General features: G+C 53.5%; 12 protein-coding genes across 12 annotated transcripts; 5 read left to right on the top strand and 7 right to left on the bottom strand.

Annotated features, from left to right (window-relative positions):
- Positions 1 to 243: 243 nt before the first annotated feature.
- Positions 244 to 1,023, top strand: ATEG_06652 (uncharacterized protein; the record flags this gene model as incomplete). The annotated part of the gene is made up of 2 exons (XM_001215830.1): positions 244 to 282; positions 364 to 1,023. The coding sequence occupies 2 exons, from the start codon at positions 244 to 246 to the stop codon at positions 1,021 to 1,023; spliced, it is 699 nt and encodes a 232-aa protein (XP_001215830.1).
- Positions 1,024 to 1,077: 54 nt separating this feature from the next.
- ATEG_06653 (uncharacterized protein) lies at positions 1,078 to 2,216 on the bottom strand (the record flags this gene model as incomplete). Its single annotated transcript, XM_001215831.1, has 4 exons — positions 1,078 to 1,232; positions 1,292 to 1,784; positions 2,037 to 2,074; positions 2,210 to 2,216. The coding sequence occupies 4 exons, from the start codon at positions 2,214 to 2,216 to the stop codon at positions 1,078 to 1,080; spliced, it is 693 nt and encodes a 230-aa protein (XP_001215831.1).
- Positions 2,217 to 5,395: 3,179 nt separating this feature from the next.
- On the top strand, positions 5,396 to 5,614 carry ATEG_06654 (uncharacterized protein; the record flags this gene model as incomplete). Its single annotated transcript, XM_001215832.1, has 1 exon — positions 5,396 to 5,614. One exon carries the CDS (start codon positions 5,396 to 5,398, stop codon positions 5,612 to 5,614), a length of 219 nt encoding a protein of 72 aa, XP_001215832.1.
- A 1,328-nt stretch (positions 5,615 to 6,942) lies between these two features.
- pre9 (proteasome core particle subunit alpha 3) lies at positions 6,943 to 7,913 on the bottom strand (the record flags this gene model as incomplete). The annotated part of the gene is made up of 4 exons (XM_001215833.1): positions 6,943 to 7,082; positions 7,147 to 7,565; positions 7,639 to 7,823; positions 7,890 to 7,913. 4 exons carry the CDS (start codon positions 7,911 to 7,913, stop codon positions 6,943 to 6,945), a joined length of 768 nt encoding a protein of 255 aa, XP_001215833.1.
- A 533-nt stretch (positions 7,914 to 8,446) lies between these two features.
- Positions 8,447 to 10,041, top strand: ATEG_06656 (FF domain protein; the record flags this gene model as incomplete). The annotated part of the gene is made up of 2 exons (XM_001215834.1): positions 8,447 to 8,717; positions 8,924 to 10,041. 2 exons carry the CDS (start codon positions 8,447 to 8,449, stop codon positions 10,039 to 10,041), a joined length of 1,389 nt encoding a protein of 462 aa, XP_001215834.1.
- A 357-nt stretch (positions 10,042 to 10,398) lies between these two features.
- Positions 10,399 to 11,196, bottom strand: ATEG_06657 (uncharacterized protein; the record flags this gene model as incomplete). The annotated part of the gene is made up of 1 exon (XM_001215835.1): positions 10,399 to 11,196. The coding sequence occupies one exon, from the start codon at positions 11,194 to 11,196 to the stop codon at positions 10,399 to 10,401; it is 798 nt and encodes a 265-aa protein (XP_001215835.1).
- A 753-nt stretch (positions 11,197 to 11,949) lies between these two features.
- ATEG_06658 (putative PHD finger domain protein) lies at positions 11,950 to 14,743 on the top strand (the record flags this gene model as incomplete). Its single annotated transcript, XM_001215836.1, has 2 exons — positions 11,950 to 11,956; positions 12,093 to 14,743. The coding sequence occupies 2 exons, from the start codon at positions 11,950 to 11,952 to the stop codon at positions 14,741 to 14,743; spliced, it is 2,658 nt and encodes an 885-aa protein (XP_001215836.1).
- Positions 14,744 to 15,161: 418 nt separating this feature from the next.
- On the bottom strand, positions 15,162 to 16,125 carry ATEG_06659 (LUC7 domain-containing protein; the record flags this gene model as incomplete). Its single annotated transcript, XM_001215837.1, has 3 exons — positions 15,162 to 15,614; positions 15,680 to 16,011; positions 16,083 to 16,125. The coding sequence occupies 3 exons, from the start codon at positions 16,123 to 16,125 to the stop codon at positions 15,162 to 15,164; spliced, it is 828 nt and encodes a 275-aa protein (XP_001215837.1).
- Positions 16,126 to 16,569: 444 nt separating this feature from the next.
- On the top strand, positions 16,570 to 18,455 carry gpi16 (GPI-anchor transamidase subunit GPI16; the record flags this gene model as incomplete). The annotated part of the gene is made up of 3 exons (XM_001215838.1): positions 16,570 to 16,928; positions 16,979 to 17,370; positions 17,416 to 18,455. The coding sequence occupies 3 exons, from the start codon at positions 16,570 to 16,572 to the stop codon at positions 18,453 to 18,455; spliced, it is 1,791 nt and encodes a 596-aa protein (XP_001215838.1).
- Positions 18,456 to 18,652: 197 nt separating this feature from the next.
- On the bottom strand, positions 18,653 to 19,131 carry ATEG_06661 (uncharacterized protein; the record flags this gene model as incomplete). The annotated part of the gene is made up of 2 exons (XM_001215839.1): positions 18,653 to 18,916; positions 18,973 to 19,131. 2 exons carry the CDS (start codon positions 19,129 to 19,131, stop codon positions 18,653 to 18,655), a joined length of 423 nt encoding a protein of 140 aa, XP_001215839.1.
- Positions 19,132 to 19,717: 586 nt separating this feature from the next.
- ATEG_06662 (uncharacterized protein) lies at positions 19,718 to 20,899 on the bottom strand (the record flags this gene model as incomplete). The annotated part of the gene is made up of 2 exons (XM_001215840.1): positions 19,718 to 20,389; positions 20,444 to 20,899. The coding sequence occupies 2 exons, from the start codon at positions 20,897 to 20,899 to the stop codon at positions 19,718 to 19,720; spliced, it is 1,128 nt and encodes a 375-aa protein (XP_001215840.1).
- A 2,258-nt stretch (positions 20,900 to 23,157) lies between these two features.
- On the bottom strand, positions 23,158 to 25,922 carry faeB-2 (putative feruloyl esterase; the record flags this gene model as incomplete). The annotated part of the gene is made up of 3 exons (XM_001215841.1): positions 23,158 to 24,259; positions 24,454 to 25,528; positions 25,583 to 25,922. The coding sequence occupies 3 exons, from the start codon at positions 25,920 to 25,922 to the stop codon at positions 23,158 to 23,160; spliced, it is 2,517 nt and encodes an 838-aa protein (XP_001215841.1).
- Positions 25,923 to 26,962: the final 1,040 nt, after the last annotated feature.

Here is a 26,962-nt window from a genome sequence, read left to right on the forward strand (position 1 = left end):
AGCGGCAGAAAGTTCTTCTCGGCCGGTTCGCCACTTAGTCAGCAGTTGTCTCCTTCAGGCAGAAAGGCAGTCAGGCACTAAGGCATCAGTTTCGTCATCTCTCAAAACAGTCTAGCGCCCCCTGCTCTCAGAGCTACCCACGTCATCTTCCACCGACTCCCTTCCACCCGTATAGAGCATAAGAGCTTCACAATAACAATACCTAGTAACAATTATCCCCACACTTCATTACACGCAAACATCATGGCAAGCGTCGCCTTGATCGGGTGTACAGGCATGGTGGTAAGTGCCGTCATCCCCTACACAAGTCCTACGTAGACCCTGCATTCTGTCTGTTCAGTATGAGCTGATGAAGACGTCCAGGGAAGTCACATCCTAACCAGCCTACTGGCGCACCCTTCTGTTGCGCGGGTGGACACGATCTCGCGTCGCACGCCCAACGCGGCCAGCGCCGCCCAGGCCAAGCTGACGACGTTCGTGTCAGATGATACATCCAAGTGGGCCAGCCAGCTGTCGGCGCTCACTCCCATCCCGTCAATCTTCTTCTCTTCCTTTGGTACGACCCGCGCGGCGGCGGGCGGGTTCGAGAACCAATACAAGATCGAGCACGGCTTGAACGTCGAGATGGCCCGCGCCGCCCGCGACGCCGGCACCAAGGTCTACGTCCTGGTCTCCAGCAGCGGGGCCAGCAAGGACTCCTCGATCCCCTACTCGCGTATGAAGGGCGAAATTGAAGAAGAGGCGAAGGCGATGGGCTTTGAACACACCGTCATCCTCCGCCCGGGCCTTATCTCTGGCACCCGGGAAGAAAGCCGGCCCCTGGAGGCGGCCGCTCGCTACATTGCGGGCTTTGCCGGAAAGGTGCACTCGGGCTTGAAGGATAGCTGGGCGCAGGATGCCGATGTGATTGCCAAAGCCGCGGTCAACGCGGGACTCAAAGCCCTAGAAGGCGATGTTCCCGCGGGGAGTGAGAAGGTCTGGGTGCTGGGTGGAAGCGATATTATCAAGCTAGGAAAGGAGTAGAGCTTCCGAGTTCATGAAACCAATGATGGCGGCGCCCGTGTTTTGTTTATATGTTCATATTCCATTATGTAGCCCACGTGAATACCATACATAGTTGTTCCATAGCAATTCGCCGTTAGAGCATTTCAATGCAGCAGACATGTACCCCAAATGACGGACGTCATCGGGAGCAGACAGAGAGTATTCCGAGCTCAAACAGCACAACAGATCTGAAACATCCCAGCTAAGCCCTCTAGATCTCTCTATTTCTTCCCAGTATTAACCTCACGATGCTTCCTCGTCCACCCCCTCGAACTCGGCCCGGACTTCTCGGCATTGTGGTCGGGGCCTCCCTCCTGTGGATCCCGTGCGTGGCTCACATCTTTGTTCGCCGGACTAACGTTCAGGGGATTGCTGATCTTCCCTTCCTGCTTGGACTCTTGCTCCGCAGCCTCGAGCGAACTCTCGGGAGCCGGTTTGCTGGGATCAAAGGCCGACTGATGGCCGGCGACCTCCTCGTCCGTGCCAGTCTTCGACACTTCGGATCGTTGCGGGTCTAGAATTGTTCGGTCGTGGAAGTGGTCTTCCTCTTTCGCTTGCTGCTTGGTCTTGTTCAGGCTGGGGATTGACCGAAAGCTTCTTTGCTGGGCGACGAGAGCTGGGACGATGGGACGGCCCAGTGACTGTGATCGGATCGTCTGGGTGTTTCGGATTGCTGGTCTTGCCACTGATGCGATTTCGTTCCACATCTTTGTGCGCTTGAGGTTGTTGATAGTTTCTTTCTGTGGTGATATATCTAGTAGTATACTAGGAACTGATATCATGGTCGTCAGTAAACGAGACGGCTTGCCCCAACTGCGGTCCGAAATATCTGTACATACCTTCCTACACCTGATTTCGATATCTCAGGTGTTAGTTCGTATGCGAATGGTTGAAAGAAGAGGAATTGATCGGAAAACAGAAAGGTCATTTATTGAAGTATCATATTGACGTCATGGTCCTGTCTAGGGTTGTCCCACCACGTGACAACATACAACTTGAAAGGACGTCACAACCACCAGACCAGTAGACACTACATCATAGAGAAATGAACAAGTCTTATTCCTTGGTATGTTTCATTAGACCGATGAAGGAATACATTTCTGGCAACGAGATAGTACCGAAGTGTCTTGTGTATTGGAAGCCAAAGGAGCATCTCTACGCTTACCATCCATGGTACATTTGCTATTAGTTTGAGAACAGAGCAGGCTTCCCTACCAATGACTAGATAGTTCGGCCACGTCGATCTGAACCAGAGAGCCGTAGAATCCGCAGTGTGATGGCACAGTGCTCGTGCAGTCGGTACCACACTTTGCACATACTCTTCGGGTGAGATGCAAGAATCGTAAACACCGTGTCGATGGGCAATCAGTACTCGCGGCATTCAATTACCTTTTGACCATTTTAGCAAGCCCGGTTGTGACGGCCGCTGTATGGATGCTGACGGGTCGGGGTAAACATCCAAGTACGGGGGAGCACACGCCAGGTGCATGATCACTGCCCGTCAATGTGATGGCCTAATGGCCGGAATTGGTTAGGTTGGGTGCTAGAGGAAGTTGTTCAGGCATTATGTCGCCCCCCTCAATTTGCAGTGTCATAAGAAACTCGATGTATAGGCGGACGCGAGATCCCGATGTGAAGGCCCACCCTGCAAATGCAGGCTGTGTCTGGCCCCTGGAAAACTAAAGATGCAAGGACAGGGTTCCTCTTTAGCTGCATGCGGGCCTTGGCCCGCTGAAGGGCTTCATTGGACATGATCGGCTGACAATGTTTAGTGTGCATTTTTTGATGAGCCAATCCAGACGCACAAAGCCAACATAGGAATGGCTCTCTTCTCACCTTAAAAATTCGACGGGGTGGTAATCGACTTCCATTTGTCGCCTGCGAAGCACATGGGCGTAGAATGCAAAGGAACTGCTGGTCCCTCTGCGGTCACGGGACTGAAACCGCCCAGCACAATGGTCCCAACATGTGGGTCATAAATTCAATTTCAACGTCCTACTAAACACAAACAAAGCAGGTAACGAGTGTTGTGGGGACAAATCCGATGGTACCCGGCATCAACTACACACGGTTGGCAGGACGCTCTGTCAGCATCGGAGGCTTTATCCTTGTCTCCTGCGTCGGGATAATCGTAAGTATGAGAAGGCTAGAAGAGTCCGAAGTCAGGCAGCATGTGGGAGGGTGGAATGGTGGCAAATCGCATTGTGACATCAAACCAACTTCGCTTCGGGAAATGCAGTCAGTGCGCCATGTCGTTATACAATTTGAGGCTGTAGGCTCATCACAAGAGGCTGCTGCGTTGGCAGCAAAGCGTCACTATTGGGTCCACCGTTCGGCTTGACATTATCGTAGCAGCCAAGTCGGATGACTAGTCCGACACTCCTGTGCCGCAGTTGTCGACAGAAAGATGATCGAACTCAATGGGGCCAGGCTATGCAAGGCTCGGACACACGGAGGCCGCAGAAAATTGGCGATTCATTCGTCAATGCCGGGGAAAGACGCCCGGAACTCATCTGCGCATTATACACATTGATCAATGATTGACCAACTGCCTCGTCCGGATTTCGCCCATCAGCCTGAGAAACCGAAAAACTCACGCACTGGGCCAGACGAAAAGCGCCACGTCAGAGTCTCCGAGCTCAAGTGCAGATGCATGGGTTCAACAGTAGCAGGACCGTACTACGGCCTGTATCTACCACGACCGATGGTTGGAAGCAGTGTCCTATCATCTTTCCAGATGCAGACATGGGAATTGAAATGAACCCTGCACACAAGCGGGGACACATGCGGGATTATTCCTCTGCAGGTGTGAAAGATCAGCTGAAAGAGATCGGCTGCGAATGGCCTCCTAGGTTCATCATGCCACATCAATAGCTGCGGTGGTGGGAAAAGCATAATCAAAGATGCACGGATTGCCAATCAATATCTTCTTGTGACGCGTCTCCCGACACTAATGGCAAGGGCCATACCATCATGGAAATTGGACGGGAACATGCGGCGAGCAGGAAGCGGGTCATTGGCACACGAACCACACATTCGTGTGGCCAAACTTCAGCTCCATGAGAGAAGGAGGGTAGACGACAAGGGTTATTTGCAGCAGGATGCCGTCACCAAGGCCGAGAATCCCACAGTAACCCAACAACGTAATGGGAATGGGGACGCCGTTCCCTGTTCGGATTCTCCCAATTGGAACGGTGGTCTCTCGGGCAGAAACCGGCTCTGATATGTCAATGGCACTTGAAGCCAACAGTGGCAAAACCGATTGGCCGTTAGGGAATAGAAACTTGGGTGTAGGGAAGATCTGTGACGTGCTAACCTGAGCTATCAAGGTAACCACTGCAATAGTGGCGGGCCTCAGCTCGTAACTTGGTCTCCGACGTTTCAATCCCATCCGGCTAGATTAATTGTGAGCGAGAGGCTCGGTGTAAGACGACATGACAGCTGGCACGAGGAGTGGCGGGCCATGCAGGAGCTTTGATTTAGCAGATCAAAGGTTTGGGTCACAAAAAGGCCACTCAACAGAGCAAGGATAGGTCAATGAGCGGGGAATATCAATCGAAAAACCAAGGCAGCAATGACAGCCCAGGCCCAGCTGAGACAGCCAGGCATTTAGTTCAGAGTGAGGGATTTTAGTGTGTTCAACTTGAACTTGAATGGATACTGATGCCACGACAGCGGGATGCATGCATTCGTGAAGCACCCGGTGATTACGGTGGTCCCGCAAGATAGATGTTGTGGACGTCTCGTGTCTCCACTGCTGGGCGAATTCGTTGGAGCCAACCGCAAGGAGCCGGAAGGATGTGATGTGAGTGTGATGATGGAGTGCCGTAGACGATAAGCCATCAAGCGTCGGTTGAAGGTTGATCGACAGTGGGTTGATGTAGCAGAGAATGGCTGAATCGTAACCCAGGCTCTTTGAGCGAAACATAAATAGGGCCACTGAGTCCCTCCCCTGGATCGAGGGTGAATCAATCTCAGTTTCAGTCAAAACATTCTCAGGAAATATCATAAGCGATAGGCCTTTCCTTTAACCGTGAACTGTTTCAACTTGAAAACTTCCATCGACGTTCGGCAGCATTGTTCACGCTTAGCCTATCAAACGTCTGCAAGCCGAGAGGTTCTACGGCTGGAGCCAATAGAGTATAGCACACAAGGTGAAACAACAATACTCTGTTTAGAGCAAGTCAGTTTTATCCTGATTCCAAACGGGCATTCTCTGACGGATCTGATAGGCATGTGCTTCTACAACCAAAAGAGATTTGCGTGCGGGGACTGGAGTTGGACCAACTTTGCTCACCGATGCAATTACGAGTACCGTACCGGCGAAACATGCGGTATGAGACTTGTCAACATGACCGAGTTTGAGGCGACGAAATGCCGCCTCTGCGAGAAGATCGAAACCAAGTTCCGGCGGCGAAGCGCCGAGATGGAACGGCTGAACCGATGGAAACGCGAAGGGGCCAATCTTGTGGCGTCCATGGACAAATCGCAGACTATCATCATGGAGCTGGAAAAGGAAATTTACCAGCTTCAGAGAGAGCGCGAGGACCGACGAAGAGCGTTGTCTTGAGATGCGGGAAAAGGAGGCGGATCACATTCCTTGTCTCTTGTTTTCTTTCGGAGCTGTTTCATCGTCAGTTGGTTTGTTTTCTCGTACTTCAAATCGCGAATACCATGTATTTCTTGTTAATGACCCTTGTTTTCATGTTTCAATCCGGGTGACCTTTGACTTGTTTGGTTCGTTGGGTCATCAACATCGGGCTGTTATTCTCAGCATGGTATCACGCCGGTAGTTTGATTGGAGGAAAAGCTTTGGGATGAGTGTTTAACGATGACTCTGAGATACCGAGTCCAATGAAATCTCTTCATTTTGGCAAATCTTGCATATTGTTTGGAATGTTGAAGGGGTCGTTCCACTCGATTGGCGCCTATTCAGCGGCTCGAGGCGAGGCGATGAGACGTTTGTGATCGTAGGGGAAATTGCACCGATCAGAAGGTGTCATGTGAATACCACTCCCCTTGGTTTCAAGAACGCAAAGGATAGGTAGAACTTGATTCCTTCAGAGGCGGAAAGGAGGCTCTGCTTGATTTGTTGGGCTGAAGGAGGTTGTTGCATGTTGTTGCAGTGGTGAATACCCCGCGAGAATGCACGTGATGACGCCCATGCTTCCAACCATCATGGCCCAATCGGGCAGGCCATACCCTCACCATAGAAACAACACGGGTTGCCCTGGGTGTTCCTAGTCCCTATCCATGGGAAGATTGGTCCTGTGTAGTCTTGCGCGTGTGCTCCGTTATGCGCTGCATGATGAAGAGCCCTCAAAGGTCTCGATCAACTTTCTGCGTGCTGATATATATTGACACTGGAATGAGCCGTGGCTGTTGGATGGAGATGATCCGATATAATAAGTGGAAATGACTAGGCAGGACTCTCATTGCGACATGCTTTGAGTGATCAAGCCGGGTCTGGGTCTAACACAGGTCTTATATACAACATTTGAATAGCAGGCGTTAAATCCCGCAGAGACCCTGCACCTGACAGCTGGACTCTTCAGACTACGTGGTCCATTGATCATTCAAGTTCTGAGACCAGCATAATCAAAACGGGATGAAGAGTGGGAGAGCAAACACAACAATGGACTTGTCTGTCGCTCAGATTGACGATGTTGCCTGCCACGTCACCAGTGAGCGACATCAGTTGGGCTCTACATGCAGGCTTCATCTCCGTCCTGCATGTGCATCGTCTCTCGAAACGCGGGCTGTCATACGATATTGATACTACACGGTCAAAGATAAAGCCTGGAAAAGCCGTTTCTATTGAATCGGGAGTCAAACATAGAAAATAGATGCAATTATCTGAGCGAGACAGTCAGGGGAAGGAATCTCTTATTACGCTTTTTATTTTATATCACCAGCCTCAGGCTCGTCGTCGACCTTTGCCAGTCCATGTTCCCGCAAGAGGGCGTTGATCTCGTCAGCATTCCACAGGTGATGGTAAACCTTGCCCTCTGCGGTCTTGCCCACGGTTGCGAATTCGACTAAAAGACGGTTAGTGAGTGTTTCGGACAGATGAGCTCTGAGTCAGGAACGAGGGCGCCTCACTCTTCTCGCTGCTCAGCTTCGTTGAATCCATGGTCTTGCTCAGAACCTTGACCGCCATGGCACACGCCTCCTTCAGATCACAATCCTCCTTGTAGTCTTGCTTGAGCAGGCTCTGGGCACTGGCATTGTTCGCTCCCACACTGGTAGCCTTCCACCCGCCGTAGTTACCACTCGGGTTGCTCTGGTACAACTGAAACTCCCGAAGAGGGTCGTAGCCGGCGTAGATGAACGACACACCGAATGGACGAAGACCACCATGCTGGGTGTAACCTTGTTTGAGATCGCACAGTCGACGGACGAGCTGCTCGCACGGGATTTCTTCGTTGTATGTAAGGAGATACCGCTGGGCGGCTTGGCGGGCGTAGTTGATGAGGATGTTGGCGTCGGCCGTCATACCAGCCACAGCACAGATCATGTTGCTGGAGGAGGGAGACGTTAGCGATCGACAGAAAATACAAAAGAAATCCACGGTGATAATTGCATGGGACATACTCGTTCAATGTGTAGAGCTTCTCCGCCGACGTGTCCTGCTCTAGGAGCTTGCTGGTCACCTTTTTCTCTGCGGCCAAAACGATCCCATCCTTGGCCAGGATTCCTAGAGCAGTACCAGCGTGCGAGATAGCCTCGAGCGCATATTCAACCTGGTAGAGACGACCTTCCGGAGAGAAGATGGTGGTCTATGAATAGCGTCAACCGGTTAGCTGGAGCTTGCGGAGTGACGGGATTGGAGCAGATAGGCGTACTCTGGAATCGTATCTGCGTGACATGGTGAACGTAAAAGCGGGGCGAGGATATTATGAAAGAGTGCAACGGTTCAACAAGCAGTTCCGGAAAATCCAAAGAGAAAAGGGAGATGGAGAATGGCGGAGAATGGACGGAGAGGTAAGGTAGGGTGGGAAGGATGATGATGATGGTGGTTCCGGCTGAGCTCAAGCGGCGGCGGCCCAGGCAACTCGCCCTGGCGCGTCCTCCAGTTGCCAAGCTCGGACCACTCCCAATTCGTATGCGAAGCTCTCGCGACCACTGCAAATTCCGCAGTCAGTCCTAGACCGTCTATGAAAGGCGCTTGCAGTTCTCAAGCATGGTCTTTTGAAGTTCCGCATAATCTAATTTCTCCTACTTTCGTCAACCACCCTCGCGATTCTCATATATCTCACAAATAATGCTTAAATCAACATACACGCCGCCGCCTCCGTTACCCCCCGGGTGGACCGAGCATAGAGCTCCTTCGGGTTCGTTTCTCGGTGACAGGAATTATAATAACTCTCTAACGAACAAGCAGGCCACATATATTACTATAATGCGCAGACAAAGCAATCCACATACACCCGACCTCAAGCGCCTCCTCCAGAACCCCAACCGGCCCCCGAAGTCTCACATCTTATCCCAGACACCCTTCCGCCGTTTTCCTCGACTCCCTACGCCCCTCATGGGTTCGGAACTGGCGCCCCTTCGTATGGGACTCCGTATTATGGACAATCTCGAGGGGGCTTTCGCGGCGGAAAAAGCTATCATGACCGCAAAAGTCGGGGTCCGGAAGATCGCCCGAAAACCAAGCATCCTATTCCCGGGTGTGCCCCATGGGTTCTCGTGAAAACCAGGCTTGGACGGAGATTCGTTCATAACCTCGAGACAAACGAAAGTTTTTGGAAGTTCCCGCCAGACGTAATGAAAGGCGTTGTGGAGTTTGACCGTCTAGAGAGAGAAGCAAAGGAAAGAAAGGAGCGGGGCGAAGAGAGTCCAAAGCATGGAACGCCGGCTCCAGAACCAAGGCCAGGTACATCCGAACAGGAAGGACACCGACCCGACGAGGAAGAGGAGAGCGACGAGTATGAAGAAGTGGAAGTCACCGACAGCGAGGACGGGGATCATCCGTCTAAACGACCGAGAACCGAAGGCGAAGATCAGGAAGGGCCGGTTGAATTCACAGAAGAAGATATTGAATATCAACTTGCGGCAATGGGCGAAGAATATGGGCTCGACCCTGGTGAGTATGGAGAGCCCGGAGAGGGCGAATGGGAGGAAGGCGCAGAAGGCTTGCCGCTTACGGATGAGGATGCGTCTGCGCTCTTCCATGACCTTCTCGACGACTACCATATTAACCCATACTCGACTTGGGAGAAGATTATTGAAGAAGGTCGTATCATAGAGGATTCTCGATACACGGCACTTCCGAATATGAAAGCACGCCGTGAAGTCTGGTCTCAGTGGAGCCGTGATCGTATACAAAAACTCAAGGAACGCAAAGAAAAACAGGAAAAGAAAGACCCTCGGATCAAATACTTGGCCTTCCTCCAAGACCACGCGACTCCGAAGCTCTATTGGCCCGAGTTCAAACGCAAGTATCGAAAAGAGCCCGAGATGAGAGATTCGCAGCTGTCGGACAAAGATCGTGAGAAATACTACCGTGAACTTGTCTCACGTTTGAAGACGCCCGAAAGCACGCGAAAATCCGATCTCTCTGCCCTACTGAAGTCGATACCGTTGCACGAATTGAACCGTTCGTCCAGCCTGGAAGCGCTCCCGACAAGTCTTATCACGGATCTTCGATATATCGCCCTGACACCAAAGATTCGAGATCCTCTGATCGAGACTTACATCTCGACGTTGCCGCCGGCGCCGGAACAGGAGAATTTGACTCCTGAACAGCGAGAGGAAATGGAGCGCAAGAGGGTGGAACGCGAGAAACGGGAAAAGGCATTGGCCGAACGCGAGAAACAAGTACAAGAGAACAAACGCAAACAACGGAGTGACCTTCTCCGGGGTAGAAGTCTTCTGAAGGAAGGAGAGGCTGAGATCGAAGAAGCTTTGAGGGTTGGAAAGGCAGGGCTTCGGAGCCATATTGAAGCAGAGGGAGCGACCCAAACGGGGGACGAAAAGGACGGTGAAAGCTAAGGTGTGTAGTATTTGCATATCGCAAGGCCCTTATATAAATGAAAGTCACGTATGCCTTATGTCGTGTAAAAATACAATGTATATTCCTGCATCCTATGACATATATCGCTACACCGTCTGGTCGACGGGAATGTCGCCGAGGACAAGATAATAAGACACATAGATACAACAGACGCCAACTTCGATGTCCCAATAGATATCCAGATTCATTAGAGTGATTAGGAACAGTTTGTGCGATATCATGGCTCGTGGGGGTATCAACCGTAAGTATGAAAAGCCGAAGACCTGACCTCCCGTGTATGAAAACGACGCCTGTCCAATTTTTATCTACTCCGGCCCTTCGCATTTCCCGCAGAATTACCGAAATCTCCAGTTGTCCCAGTCATCATCATCGTCATCGTCGTCGTCCTCTTCGTCCTCGTTGTCTTTCGCATGATCATTTTGCTCCGTCGACTGGTCCATGGCCTCTGCGTCAGCGGCTTCCTGAGCACGCCTTGTTCTCAGTTCTTCCCGCTTTTGTTTGAGCCGACGGACACGCTCTTCAAGTTGTTCCATTTCGTCAAATTCATCCTCGAGGAACCGTGCTGCATCTTCCCGTTCGCCTTCGGCCTCGGCCTCCCGTGAGCGGACCATGGACTGACTATCTTTCTCTTGCTGTGCTGCAATTTCTTCCGCTGTCATAGGTGCTGCTGAAATGGTCGCAGCGGCTGCAATAGCGGCAGGTTGTGGCACTCTGGTGGGCGCAACGACATCTCGCTCGAACGCAGCCCATTCGTCCTCATCGATGGTCGGAGCATTCTCCGTGGATTCATTCTGAAGGGTTTCTTGCGGGCCCGAAGACATGGCACCCATAACGACGGCCTCCACTTGATGTACTGGTTCTGAGGGGAACTCTTGTGCTGTGGGTTCGACTTCTTCCAGTTCCTGATCGCCTGCCTCATCAACGGCCTGTGCACTCGGCGGCTGGACCGCAGGCGAGCCTGATAACTGCTGATCCGCGGCCGCCACCGCGTGTCTCATCTTCTTGCGTGTCAGGTCATCGCCATTATCTACCTTCCGCTTCTTCGTCACACGGTTCGGGGGAGTCCGTGATGACTGGGATGAACCCTTCCGGGAGGCCAGTTCACTGCGGAGTAACGATCGCACATCTGACATTGCAAGAGCAGAGATCGGAGGGAATCCTGGCTAATATGGTTCAGCGAGGGAGCAGAGAAACGATGGATGGCGAAGGCGCGAATGGAGATATGACGGAGATTGCGATGCTTCCGAAGCTCCCCTGCGAAGAGGCCTTTCGTCTGCCAAGCCTGTTCCCGCCGAGCTGCAGGGGCACGTGATATATCTGCTGAGTCACGTCCGTCGCGAATCTCCCTCTTGTCACTTTCCGGAATCTCCTCTTCTCTCTTCCTCTTCTAGATCCATCTCCTTCTCAACACATACCCTCTTCGCATCATCCACCATCACCCTCACCGGTCCGCGGAGCTCCATCTCCTGCAGAAACAGTCTGCGCGTGTACGCGACTCAGTCTATCGCACGAAGACGCGACTTTGCGCCCGATAATATCCACACAAGGGGTCATCCTCACGCGACCCCGCTCACGCCAAGTATCCACGCTGCGCGCGACATCCTCAACCGTGACCACTGGGATACCGGAGTCGGTGACACATCAGCTAAATAACCCCCGGAGGAAGACGTCGAGAAGATAAAGTAATACCGGTGTGGACCCGAGTAACAGTGCTACTGTCCACTGTCTTCCCCTGTGTATTACTTTAGCCCTCTGATCCCCGTAGAAAGAGACCACGGTGGCGTGCGCTGCGCAACTGGGTCGCGACTTTCTTTCACTCTACATCGCGCCGTAGTCAATTTGAACCCCCCTTCATTTGTCTCCTACATCTCTTTACATACTCAATCATGGCCGGTAAGCAATAGTGTACCATCCTTCGTGGCGACCAGTCTGTTCCACTCCAGGCACCACCGGTGTGGCGACGACCGGTTCCCACCCACAAAGACCCGACGCGATGGCTTGAAATGCAACATGCTAACGATGAAATCAGATGAACCGCGCCGGTCAGGCCGCTCCACCAAGGGCCAGCACAAGAATCTCGACCTCGTCCCGGAGACGCCTGCGAAAAAGTCCAAAACAAAGTCTCAAACCAAGGATAAGCCCGCAAAGTCCTCCGTCGAGCCGACCCCCGCCCCCAGTGAAGAAGAGGAGATCATCCGATGCATTTGCGGCGAATATGAAGAAGAGGAAGACGTTGAGCGTGATATGATCTGCTGTGACCAGTGTTCTGCCTGGCAGCACAACGACTGCATGGGTCTGACGTTTGCCAAGGGCGAAGAACCTGACCAGTATTTCTGCGAACAGTGCAAACCCGAGAACCACAGGGAGCTGCTGGATAAAATCGCGCGGGGGGAGAAGCCATGGGAAGAGGCGGCCGAAAAGCGACGCAAGGAAGCCGAGGAGAAGAAATCACGGCGCAGAAAGGGGAAACGGGGCGGACGCAGAGGTAGACCTAGCGAGGCCAAGACGGAGGCAAGTACCCCAGCTCGCACGGCTGCATCCTCGACGCCTGCTCCAGCACCCGCGTCTCAGACCGAGGCCACCGCGGCGACTCCGGTCTCCGAGAAGCCCGAAGAGGCCGCAGATGCACAATCCACAAGTGCTCAGAAACGCAAGTTTGATGAGCACGAAGAAGCCCCTACGCCGGAACCTGTAAGTGCTCACTCTTGGCTATTGCGCTCTCATGTCATTAACGCGTCACCATCACAGGGCCCCAAGTCGAAACAGCAGAAGACTTCCCCTGCAAGAGGTACTGCGACCGCGCGGCCTGTTCCAGTGAAACAGGAAGTTATCGACCATGCCTCCCCTCCCGGAGTCGTTGTGGAACAAGCGGCGACCGGCGGCGTGACGTCCATAGAGGAGATCTCGAACCCTGCTCGGAGTCGTGCAGCCACGGCGCTGTCCAGGTTGTTTGTAGAGCAAATTACTGAGGCTCAGAAGCGCGGGCCCTTTAACTTGCCTGATGGGAAGACAAAGGAGGAGGTCGGTCAGCAAATTGCCCTCGCCATCGAGTATGCAATGTATCAGAATATCTGCGGAGGAGCGGGGGAGCCAACAGAGGCATATAAATTACAACTGCGGACGATTTTGTTCAACGTAAAGAAGAACACTTCTCTACGAGATCGTCTGCTCGTAGGTAGTTTGTCCCCAGACTCCCTGTCTAAAATGAGCTCCCAAGACATGGCAAGTGAAGAGCTCCAGCAGAAGGACGCGGAGATCAAGCGAGAGGCCGAGCGGCAGCATATCATCGTGCAGGATCAGGGCCCCCGGATAAGACGAACCCATAAGGGAGAGGAGTTGATCGAAGACGACAACCAGAACGTCTCCAGCGAACCGGTCTTTTCAAACGCGCCAGCCCGACGAAGCCTCGCAGAGGCTGATGGGAGCCCTTCCGGCAGTCCAGGTGCTCAACGTGTCGAGTCTGACGATTCTCGAAGGGCTTCAAAGTCACAGGCGGTCGACACAAAGCCTGCTCCTCATGACGAACACTTCCCAGCGAGAGGACACTCTCCTGGTGGTACCAGCCACGACCAAGTCTTCCCGGAGGTCGCTACTCATATCCGAGAGCCAGTACCTACTGGCAGAGTCCAAGCCGACGCCGAAATCGACAAGTTGTTGAAAGACGACGAGCCGGAGTCTCCTCCCTACTCGCCCAAAGATTATCACGACGAGGGAGTTGTCTGGCGTGGCAGAGTTGTGATGAACGCTATCGCTGAGTTCTCTTCGTCTGCAAAGCATGTCGGTGGAGCTGATCTCAGCGGACGAATTCCCTGGGAACAGCTGGCGCCTTCGACTCTGGTCGTGAATGGAAGAATCGACATCGAGCTTGCCAGCAACTATCTCTGTGGACTCCGCTTCAGCAGTTCCACCGATGTATCCGTCATTTCCATCAGCAGTCCTGATTCGCCCAAGGAGCGAGCATCTTTCGACAACCTGTTCAACTACTTCCAAGATCGCAACCGGTATGGCGTGGTTGGGAAGCATCCTTTACCAGCCGTCAAGGACACCTATCTCATCCCCATCGAAGCGGGTTCGTCCAAGAAACCGGAGTTCATTGAGCTTCTGGAGAACAATTCGCTCGAAGATCCCACGCCAGAGCGTATCCTTCTCGTCGTGTTCGTCGTCAAAACAAGCGATTCCAACCCTCCCTCTGTACAACCCTCGTCGCACCAGCCTAGCCAGGAGCCCGGAGCTTCTGTAACGGCAAGTCCGATGACCGCAGGTGCTGCGACGCCTCAGCAGGCGCAGTTCATGACTCCCGGGCCCCGCGCCACGTCTCAAATCACCCCAACCCCGTCCTCTCTCGGTGGGACTCCGCTCGCGCATGCTCCATACGGTCAGCCGCCGGCACAGCAGCAAGCGCCGTCTGGGCCCCAGTACGGCTCGTACCAAGCTGCACCGCTCCAGCAAGCTCCTCCCACCGGAATTGCCGCCGCTGTGCAGGTTCTCGGTGCCCAGGCGAGCTCGCCTGCAATCCAACAACTTTTGCAGCAGGCGCCGAACGCGGATGCCTCGCAGCTGGGTGTGGTTCGAGACATCCTCTTTCGCCGGCCGGAGACAGCCTCGAATTATGAGCTTCTGATGCAAGAGTTGGTCCAAGCTACGACGAATGGGCATGGTCCGCAGCAGAATGTGCAGTAGTTAGTAGCAATACAGTTGTACAGTAGTCACCCTCTGGGTTTTCATGATTTGGACATGGTGTCTTTACTCTTCTTCTGGGAACAGGAAAATAAGTTCATTAATGGGATTGCATACCACTGTTTTGTGTTTGATATTGATAGTTTGTGCTTATCTCGTCCTACTTGTGGCATGCTTTGCATGCATCCGATATGAATCATTCCCAAGTGTGTATTCTTGATTGAAGTCCATAATAGTTGAATGCAGTTTTAAGAGAATTATAACACGCGTAGGCTGTTCCCAAAGTAGACAATATAGAAACTCTTTAGGGGTAAACCGGTTCTATTACATATTGCAATTCATAACATCCTAGTTATCGAAAGGAGAACGCCTGCGCTATGCAAACCCAAAAAAAGAAGACATCCATAGACAAGGGGATATATCACCACCGTCCACCGCGTTTCTTATATCCGCCATACCGCGGGCCTCTTCCACCACCGGAACGTCCACCCCAGCCGCCATCGTCGTCATCATGGTGACGAACAGGAGGGGGCCTCCCTTTGAGCTCTTCGCTCAGCTTCTTGTACGTCTTGCGCATCTCGGAATAGCCCATATGCATCTTTCCGAAGAAATGATCCGCCAGCCGACGGTCGTTGTCCAAGCGACTCAGATACGCGCCGCAAACGTCACACACCTGCAGTTTCTGGTGCCCAGATGGGCCGGACGTGTCTTGAAGGTTCTTCAGTTCCCGTTCGCACGTCTCTTTCTGATGTTTCGCAGTGCGGATTTTATGCAGTTCGTTGAGCGCTTGCGCGACCGAGCCTGTTTCGCCCATGACGGAGATCTCGAGAAGGCCGCCGTTGATGGTTTTGGTCAGGTCTGAGATTTGTTTCAGCTACCAAAGGAAAGGGGTTCATGTCAGTATGCCTCACTAGCTGTATGAGTGGTGACGGTGCTTACAAGATTGTTCGTCTGCCGAATTTCATCTGGAGTCTTCTCCAGACGTCGCTGAGCCGAGTCGATCCTCCGGTCACAGTCATCGATGTACTTTTGCATGTCGCGCATATAATCAAAGTCGAAGCCCCATTTCGCTTTCTCCGCCGATGAGGCGGTCTCGTACTCGGTCTTCAATCCCTCGCTGTGCACCTTGGGACAAGGACCCAGATCTTGCTTGGTGTTGGTGAAGAGGTCATGGGGACAGGTTCCCACAAGGTACGAGCGACAGACCTTGGGATCGGTGATGGAGAGCTGAGCGTTGCGAGAGGGATTACCGATACCCACGAGCTGGTCGGCTGGTAGAAGATTTTGTGTTAGCTGGACTGCATGGGCGACAGCCCGTCATTTCAGGAATGGGATCGCATACCTCCCATGAGCTGCTCAAGCAGCTTTCTCTGTTCGGCCGCCATGATTCAATGGAGCTAGCGCGGGAATCTGGGAGCTCGAGACGTGAGGAAAGATGTGATGAAGGTGGTTCGCAGCAGTATGATGGATCGCGACAAACGGTGTTCGGGGACGGGTGGCGCTAACCGCGGCTGCGCTTACCAAAGCTGGGGCGCCCCTTTTGGGAAAGGGAAACTATGGTGTCTGCGGCCATCTGTCCAGATACCTACCTCCTAGTACTGCTTACCTGCAAGCAATGGGTCTTTTCTATTTTACGAGTTCCCGACTGTCCGAGCTGTGAACCACCGCTTGATTGCAATCTATCCCGCAATTTGTCTCCACTCGCGAGCTTACCTTGTTCCCCAGCATCCACCGCCCGTGGATGGATCGCTAGCAGGTCCCGTCCAACATTGGGAAATCGGTGTCGCAAAACAGTGTCCATATAATCCTCGACTGGCAAGAATGACGTGATGCTTGCACTCAGTCTCGTCCCCCTGTTTTGCCTCGCCGCATTGACCTCGGCCTCCTCAGCGGCGTCCGACTACCATGAGAGCCTCCTCCTCCAGCCACTTCCGCAGTCGTCACTGTTAGCTTCGTTCAATTTCCAGAGCAATGCATCCCAGGAAGCGTTTGACCAGCGGAATTTTCGATACTTCCCTCGCGCATTAGGCCAGATCTTACAGCATGCCCATACTAAAGAGTTACACCTCCGATTTACTACTGGGCGATGGGACGACGAGAGTTGGGGTTCACGACCCTGGAATGGAACAAGGGAAGGTGCTACAGGCGTGGAGCTATGGGCGTGGATAGACGCCCCGAATGATGAAGAGTATGTGCCTGTTGGTGAAGGAGGGGCGTATAGAACTGACATCTTCGCAGGGCGTTTGCCAAGTGGATCACCTTAACACAGTCGCTTTCGGGTCTTTTCTGTGCATCACTGAACTTCATTGACTCGACTCGGACTACTCGACCGGTTGCATCGTTCCAACCCACCGGGGACCACTCTTCTGGTAACCTTCATCTCCTCCATGGCACGCTTCCTGGCGAAGTTGTGTGCACGGAGAACCTCACTCCGTTCTTGAAGCTGCTCCCGTGCAAGGGCAAAGCTGGTGTGTCGAGCTTGTTCGACGGTCATAAGTTGTTTGATGCGTCGTGGCAGAGCATGTCTGTCGACGTGCGGCCAATCTGTCCCCATGCAGACGAATGTCTCGTGCAAATCGACCAGACAGTGGATATTGTGTTGGATATCGACCGATCTAAACGACCAAGAGGTTAGACTATAAGCTCAATGAGCCCTGACTCTGTGTGGCTAACAGACAGCTTAGATAACCCAATCCCCAGACCGGTTCCAGCTGATCAGCTTGTGTGTGACAAATCCAAGCCTTACCATTCAGATGATACTTGCTATCCTCTGGAGAACTCTTCTGGGGAGGGGTGGAGCCTGTCTGAGGTCTTCGGACGTAGCGTCAGTGGTGCTTGTGCCCTCGACGAACGCTTGGGCGCTGGCGAAGAGACTGTTTGCCTTCGTGTTCCTCATGAACGCGAGGTATCTGCATCTCCTGACGCGGTTGAGGTCAAGAAGCCAGATGGCTTTACACGTTGCTATACCTTGCAACCGACTTCTCCGTTTGATCTAGTCCTCCCGGAACAGGAAGTGACCACACACGTACCTCTGAATGAGCCTATCCTGCGTGCCGAGCGAACCATTGTTGGCCATGGCCAAGAACGGGGTGGCATGCGCATCATCTTCGAGAACCCGTCTGACAGTAACCCCGCGGATTTCATCTATTTCGAGAGTCTCCCGTGGTTCTTGCGTCCTTTCGTCCACACTCTCCAGGCGACGATCACAGGAAAGGATGGCGTCCACCAGCAGGTTCCCGCTTCCCAATTCATAAAGGAGACATACTATCGACCTGCGGTGGACCGAGAACGTGGTACTCAACTGGAACTCGCACTGTCGATCCCCGCCGCCTCGACGGTAACCCTTACATATGATTTTGAAAAGGCCGTCCTGCGCTACACAGAATACCCGCCTGACGCAAACCGTGGGTTTAATGTTGCCCCGGCCGTGATCAAGATACGCGGTGATGATCAGGACACTCCTATCTACATCCGAACGACCAGCCTTCTTCTTCCGTTACCCACCCCAGATTTCAGTATGCCGTACAATGTGATCATCCTCACGAGTACAGTGATCGCGCTTGCGTTTGGGAGCATCTTCAATCTGCTGGTCCGGCGCTTTGTCACTATTGAGGAGGCAGAGGCAGTTGCGGCGCAGACGCTTAAAGGTCGCGTACTGGGTAAAATTGTGGCCTTCCGGGATCGGATCAAGGGGAAGAGATCCAAGACGGAGTAGACGATCCAATACGACGGCCGTTTGTACGCCATACCGTCGATGTGTTCAATGTCTGAATTTCATAGCCAGAGTATATGTGTTAATACAGCGGCTGTCATGACGACGCAGCATCAAGATATTCGATATACAACAGTTCATAGTCATAACAATTTCCCATTCATCGCTCGTCCGTATCTTTATTCATTTATTATGTTAATCTACCCAAACCTGCTGCAAGTTAGCACAATCTGACCAACAATAAGAGCGTGGGCAACGAACATATTGTTCACCGCATCCTTGGCCTTATTCCATCCAGGCAAAGTATCCGATCCACCCGGCTTGTGCTGCGCAAAGCTATGGTCCTCATTCGAACACGTCGGTTTGCCATGTCCCTCCATGCGGTTCATGAAATGATTCTCTGCCATGCTCTTCTGTTCCTTGAGGCTATTGAACTCGCCCTCCGTCGCGGCAGGTCGGTCGGTCTGCGGACCCGGTCACGGTTAGTCCCATCCTCTGATCTTGGAAGGAACAGACTTACAGCAACGTGGCCGAGGCCTTCCATCCCGCCACCCTTGGGGTATCCCTTGTCGCCCAGACCGCTGCCGCCGGAGACGTTGTTGGCGGGGGTGGGAACGATGCCTGCGCCGCCTCGGGTGTTTGTGCCGTGGCTGTTCTGGGAGGAGTGTTCGCCAGACATGTTGGATATATGTGAATTGAGTCGTTTATGATGTGTATTGTGGATTGGAAGGGAGATGGTGTTGGGAATGGACTGGGGTCAGTGATGTATATATACTCCGTTGGTACGGATATGACATCATAATGATAGAGGCGCACCGCTTCTCCGTACGGGAAAACCAGACTAACTCTTGCATGTCGAATCTGCTATTGATGTGCATTTGTGCTTCGGAATAGACTCTGTATAATTCTATGTGTTGTTGTCGTGGCAGAGTCTTCAGCAGGAAATAGTGTCAGAGAGCTTGAACCTGACATAGATGTGTTTTCTGCGGAACATAATGGTTGATAGGTACTAAAAGACATCAACGTCATACATAAAAGCTCTAGTGATATTATGTACATACAAACATGTCATGGCATCGGGGAATTGATGCCATGTTCGCATTCATCACAGGACATAGTTATAGTGGGGAATGATATAGAAATAGAATGTCCAACGGAGTATACAAAGTCACAAGCAGGGATAGAACACAATCATTTTGGGGAATAAAGATGCACGGAATGGGGGAGATCAAGGATTGTGCGCGTATGATTAATGCACGACTGCTTTAGCCACTCTCAACCTGGTCGGCCCACGTGGCTCCTGTAGCAGACACTGGTGATAAGGAGGCTTCCACTCTGCGGAGGTCGGCGTCAGACGGGGGTTCGACCACGCTGTCCTCCTTCTTCTCGCCAACAGGGAGCGCAGGGAATTCGGCTTCGTTGTCGATGACAGGGGGCGGGGCGTGCATAGACTCAGCGAGTCCCCTAGATGTGCCCTCAGCCGCTGGTCCGTCTCGTGGACCACGGGCACCCCCACGACCACGTCCACCGCGCCCACGTCCTCTACCGCGAAGGCTGTCATGGTGCGAATAGCTGTTTGAGGCCTCATCACCAGCAGCAGAGTCTCCAAAGTCTCGTCTTGTATATCCGGAAACACCACCGTGCATGCCTCGGCGGAACTGTTTCCCACCGCGCGCGCTGAAGGCCTCGTCCTGCTTATCGGCGTCCCATTCTCTTCCCGTTTGAGCCTGGAGCTTTCGTTGCCGGTTGCGCTCTCTTTCCGAGTCCATGACGCGGCGGTGCTGGAGCTCCTCGCGGCGCTTGGCCGCTGCGACTTTTTCACGTTCCAAGAAGGAGGCTTGATCTGCTTCGGCACGCGCATGCGCAGCAGCTACCTTGGCGGCGTTCTCTCTGGCCGCGGCAATGCGGCGCGACAGTTCCTCCTCTGTGAGTTTTGGCTGGCGAGAGTCAGCGTCGCAGGCTCACAACGCACGAACAGACATTACACATACCTTCTTGATCCCTCCGGTGGCGCTCCGATCGCCACGAACAGCGGGTACCCGCGGTCCCTCCGCCCCGGCGGCAGACTTGTCTGCGGCAGTCTCTGATTTATCCTCCTGCTCCGCGACATCGGGCGTGTCGCGCGCCGACTCCTCCGCGGTCTCGCTCTCGTTCTGAGCTGCGCTATCAACCGACTTCGCTCTTGATGTCGCGTCGGGACGTCGTTGGCCGGGGTTCTGCGGACCTCCTCGGCCGCCACGCCCTCGACCCCGACCCCGACTCCGCTTTTCACCACCGCGGGGCCGTGCCGGTGTGTCGGCCGGAGGGGACGGCGTAGCGGTATCTACTGTCGCGACAGGCTGTTCCTCCACTTGGACCTCGGGCTGGGGCTGTTCCTCGGCGGGCACAGGGACGATCTCATCGTCGAACAGATCGTCCGCTCCCCTGGTTTGCGCGAACTCATCCATGGCACGCGAGCAACGGTATGCGGTCTCGGAAGCGTGGATCTAGGGTATCTTTAGGATCGGGGGTTTGAAGCGACGATGCGCGTTTCTTAGCGAAGACTGCAGGCGCCAATGAAAGCGCTCCGCGACGGCTCGGGGGAAGAGGGATCAGCGAGCAGCACTAGCGGGGGAGACAGTCAGCTTATCGCGCGGTCAAGCTACGTCAGCTTTGAGAGTTCATAGGTATTGGATGACTTTCGCAGAGCGGTCGCGCATCAAGATGCGGCCGGCGAGGGTTAAGAAAACACCAGCCACGGCCTTTTGACCTGCATGGGGCTTCGAGTATGCGACTGCGACAGTCTCGATGCGCCGCCGCCCCAAGGCGGTCTGCCTTGTGGAGCGGCCATTCTGCGGAGGCTGGGGTCCAGAAGGCTGGGTAGGGTATTGCAGCTGGTGTACAGGGATAGTGTCACGCACCGGTAGAGCAAGTACTCCGATCGCAGAAGATCGAGGATGACAGGGTTTAGATGTGGAACTGGAATGAGGACACAGCGAATGTTGATACTTTGGGGATGCAACCAGTCGATGGGCGGTCTCTTTTCTGCCTAGTGCCACCGCCCATTTCTGCCGCTTCCTGGTGACCGTCCAAGCCCTAGATGCTTCCTCTCCTCTGCAAGTTGAACATCTCATGAGGACGGTTGGAATGATTTAGATGGAGACTTGTATTGTACACCAGTAGATGGAGAAGTTGCTTACATTTTTTCTTTGTACGTCACAGATAGGGCCCCAACAATTGTCTATGCTGGGAATAAGTCAGCTGGATTCCTGATTAACGTGAGAAGTACATCCCCAAAGCCGCTACCTTGTTTCGCACTTCTATATCATTATATTATACGTTGGACGAGCTTTTTGCTCACCAAATCATATTGCTGTGCCTGGTGAGCCTTTGATCTAGAGACGGTAAATGCCGCTAAATTAGTGGTGTCTCTGTCTTTATCTTCTGCATCTCACAGCATCATCCCATATTTCTTGCTTCCAGCCCAAACATCCCATTCAATGTTGCTAATTCTGACTTGCCTCAGTGTGTAAGATGTCTGTAACAGCCGTGACTGCCTGTTACTTGCTAATTGGTAGCTAGGATCGTCCTTTTCCTCACCTGGGGTTCCTTCGTCCCTCGGATCCAGTATGTGTGGCAGATTAAGGACTCGCTGGGCCTTATGAAAGTTCAACCCTCCACCGGTCTCTGTCTCCTATCTGCACTGACACAACTCCGCTCAATTGTCGGCGTCTGGGCCATTGTGGCAGGGGAGAGAAAGAATGATGGGGCAGAGAGAAGGCCGTTGTTGGGTGTGTCTGGGAATTTCAACACATACGTACCCAGGTATATCCGACTGATCCCTAGACAGTGAGAAACGTTTAATGGGTATGTGTGCGTAAGGTGAATGAATGCGCCTTCCAAGAGCGCATATATAAAAACTTATAAGCTGAGCTCTTGAAGAACTATCCGTAATTGTTAGGAAAGACTCTCCAAGGTACTCAATGAATCGGCGAAGAAGCCGATGCATTACTTCCATATGTTCAACTATGAAGTTTGCTTGCATTGCGTGGCAGAGACATTAGTAGTATGCAAGCACGCCATAGGCGGCTCAGCAGCTCATCATCCATCGGTTTGACGTGATCGCTTCGATTCCCGATATCTGTTGGTATTTTTCTAAGCCTGGTGCGTTTAAGATGATAGAACAATAAAGATACAATGGACTATTTCTGTTTATTGGACAGGATATATTCTTCAATATGATGGGTTGTTTGTGTGTAGGTATAGTTGTACCGCAGTGGCAGTCTCGGTGACATTGGAACAAAGTACAAGATCCAGAGCAACAACTGACAATCATATAATGCGGGGTAGCAAGTATACATCAGCCTAGACAACAATTCCAAAATACTTATCGGAGTATAAGAGGGCGAGAGATCCTCATCGACCGAAATATTCTATTCTTGCAACTCCCTCAGTCCAGGACGTTTATAGTTCCTCTTACACTATACATCCGAAGCCCCCTGCAAAGACATCAGGCAACAGACATGGCTACTGAAACAGGGACCAAGGCTGAATCTCTCTCTTATCCAACCTACCCCTTGGACCCATACACTCATCCGCCCGAGTCCAAGCAGCAGCGTACGCCTCTCCACAGCAGAACAGAAACACCCTAACACATACAGTTGACTACGTGGAACTGACCACAATCGACCTGTCCCTCTACGACGTCCCCGGCGGAAAAGAAAAGCTAGCTGCCCAGTTGAAGACTGCCGCGCACGAAGTCGGTAAGCCATAACCACCAGACCCATAACAGTGCATGAAGAACGACCCACAAACCAACGCCAATACAGGCTTCTTCTACGTAACCAACTTCGGCCTCACCCAGGAGCAAATCGACCGCCAATACGCCATCGGGCGGGAATTCTATTCCCTCCCCGTCGACGAACGCCTCAAGTACCGCGCCGCCCTCGAAGAAGGCAACTACAACGGCTACCGCCCGCTGGGCGCCGTCGAGCTGGCCCCGGGCCAGCGCGACAGCGTCGAGATGTACAATCTGTTCAAGTTCATCCCGCAGACGCAGCGCCCGCAGCCGGCCGTGATCCACACGCACCGCGCCGAGATCGAGCACATCCACCGGCACATCCACGAGCACATCGCGCACCGGCTTCTGCGGCTGCTCGCCATCGCGCTGGAGCTCGACGACGAAGACGCCCTCGTCCGCGGACACCGCTACGAGGCAAACTGCGACAGCGCCCTGCGGTATATGATGTCGCGGGCGCGCACGCCCGAGGAGAACGCCAAGTGCAATCACATCTACACCCGCGGGCATACGGATTTTGGCACGCTGACGTTTGTCTTCCAGCAGCCCGTCGCCGCGCTGCAGGTCAAGCGCGCCAGGGACGCGGACTGGCAGTGGCTGCGGATCCCGGCGGGCCATGTCGCGGTGAATATCGCGGATATGGTCGAGTTCTTGTCGAATGGGTATCTGAAGAGTGGGGTGCACCGTGTGGTTGCGCCACCGGAGGACCAGAGGGATCAGGACCGTCTGGGGCTGTTGTATTTTGTCAGACCGAGCGATGAGCTGAATCTTGGCGTGTTGGATAGTCCGCTGCTGCGCAGGCTGGGGTACTATCAGGATGACAAGAAGGATATGCGAGAGGCGGATATTCCGGCCACCGAGTGGGTGCGCGCGAGAGTCAGGAAGAACTGGACCATGTCGGATGCGAAAGAGGTGCTGTCTATGGGCAAGTTCCAGACGCAGGTTGTGTATGACTGATGTGCTTTCAAGGGGGCTTATGGCAATAGGGCTGCAGTTATTGTACACAGTCGTTTGATATTGATATGTGAATCTACATCAGCTATCCGGCCGGCTGTCTACACCACACACTCCCACGCGTTCTCGTCGGTGTAGTTGCCAGGTCCCTTGAAGACGTTCCGGCGAGGGTACCGACAGTGCTTGCGGCTGTACTCCACGGTCGAGCCCGGTCCATTGGCAAACTTAGCACCGCGGACGGTCTCAGGGGCGATGCCCTTCTCCACCCACTGCACCATAGCCATCAGCACGTTGTTCTCCGGATCCTTGCCGCTGTAAGTGGCCAGGCCGTTTCCAATACCATACGCGCCATCACCGCCACCGCAGTGCCCCATTCCGCTAATCTGGAAGAACCGGTAGAACTCGTCCAACTCCTCCGGGGGCATGCCCATGGTCTCCGCCACGCGCGCATAGTACAGCTTGGAGTTCTCGGAGCTGATGAGCTGGTCCTGCAGACCGTGGTAGGTCAGGACCTTGCCGCCCGACTTGCGGAAGGGTGTGAGGTCCGCGTCCCAGGTCTGGATGTTGTACGGGTTCTGCGCCAGCGCGGCGGCCGCATCCTGGACGTCGAAGGTGGTCCCGTTCCAGTTTGGGTCGTTGTACACCACGTAGCGGTACCAGTCGGTGCTGTAGGCGAACGGTTGGCCGTTGTACATGATGGGGGCAGCGAGCACCTCCGACCCGGGCTGCATGCGGGGATACAGCAGCGTGCCGTTCACCCCGTACAGGGGGTAAAGGACCTCGCGCACCGTCTTGGCCTGCGCGGCGCTGAGGCAGTTGTCCGAGGAGGCACCCGGTTTGCAGATGATCGTCTCCATGATGGGGTTGCAGAGGCTGGGGTCTTCGATGATGCCGTCCTTTGCGCCGTCGATCTGATCGCACTGGCGGATGATCTCGTCGTGGGCGACCTTCCACATCGCGGGAGACAGGTAGGTGTCCGAGCCCGGGGGTCCGGTAATCGGGTAGAAGTGAGCGCTCCAAGAGATCAGGTTGGCGAAGTTGAAGGCTGGGGCTCCAGCTACGACTCCGTCAAAGTCGTTGGGGTACTTCTGGACGGATTTGAAGCCCTGTCGGCCACCGGTGGAGCAGCCCAAGTAGTAGGACTTGTTAAAGCCCTCCTCGTAGAACATCTTGGTAAGCTTTTTACCGATGACGACGCCAGTGTGGATTGAGCGGTAGGCAAAGTCCTCGAGGACCTCGGGGTGGTGGTAGAACGGTTCCCCGGACGTTCCGTTATGGCCGTTGTTGGCACCAACCGTCGCGAATCCGAAACCAGTAGTGTATGCCATATCATAGTATTGGATGCCTGTATAAAAGATCAGAATTAGCTTAACAAATGAGTAAAGAATTGGACACTCACACCCAGACAATCCTCCGTTGCCCGTGCTCAGAAATCGGCCGGTGTAATTGCGCGGGAACCAAGCTTCCAGCGTGATCTCGCTGCTGTTGGAGGTCGCAACCGCCATGGCGACCCGGCATACATCAGCCGAGACGGACTGCGACGTAGCGCCACAGCTGGACGGGTTGTCCGCCAGAGTCAGGTTGGTGCCACCGGGTACGTAACTGGCAAAGTTCACATGGACATTGGGGAGATGGATTTTGTTCGCGAAGCTGTGGCACTTGGCTTCGAAAGCATCCTGCCGTGCCAGAGCTGCCGATCCCAATGTGATAATTGGAAGCAAGTAGTGAATAGGGGCCATGTTGACAGAGGTAGGTCGACACTCGCGTGCTCCTGGATCCACCCCCCGACGAGCGGATGTGAGCACTCTATAAATCCATTGCTCAAGCCATATCGCAGCATTCTTCAGGGAGATACTCCGTAGTCTGTTTCACCGATCCACGCCGCGTCAGGGTGGAGCAGAGCCGGTGATGCTTCTCCGAAGTTGTGCCGGTGGGTGCAAGGGGACCCGATGAAGACAAGAACGCGGCGTTGGGTCACTCGCCAATGGCGATATCCATACGACGTTCCACCTTAGCCAGAAACGTGAGAGATCCGAAATGAACGGAGGAAATCACAGCCTGATGGAGCGGGCGCTGGAAGCTCTGCGCGGGGGAAGTCTGGGGATCGTCACGCGGATTCTCCACATCTGCGGAGAAATATCCAGGGCCCCTGATGAGATTGATTAAAACCGTCGCTGGCTAAGGGTATCGGCAGTTAAGCCTTAAAGAAGCTCCGTAAGGTGTGCGCATAGGCGGTTGTCTCGGCTCCTACCGATGCCGATGAGCCTGTATCGAGCCCATGACACAGACCGTACTGTCGTTTCATCGATACCCGTCCAGTTGTACCGAGGAACGTGGTTCCTGCATCGCATCCAATAGAATCGATCAACTCTTGATTCTTCGCTCAGAGAAGAGCCGTGGGCTGGATCTCGACCGTCGTGGATGTTTGCGTGGCTGGATGGTTTGTTCGATGAGCGGTGCCGGCCCCGTCCACCTAGTCCGACACGGGGAGATGAGGCATTCGTGAGATCCCGCTTTGCGACGAGGGTCTGTTTTACCGGTGGATGTTTGGACGAGATTATTGCAGTGAGCTATCAACATGGATCTTTTACCGTCAGCATTTAAATGAAACCTAAGTTGGTTGATATTGAGTAGGCTTCAATGATTCTATAGCATAGAGGTTATCACCATGGACACTTCTACTTAAATAACACGCAATATCTGAATTGCATCTAAATATTTGCAGGATATCTTCTGCACAACAACGAGCAAGTCAGTAAATTACAGTCAGGGAGAGCAT

This window comes from Aspergillus terreus, genomic scaffold (genome assembly GCF_000149615.1).
Source record: "Aspergillus terreus NIH2624 scaffold_9 genomic scaffold, whole genome shotgun sequence".
NCBI lineage: Eukaryota > Fungi > Ascomycota > Eurotiomycetes > Eurotiales > Aspergillaceae > Aspergillus > Aspergillus terreus.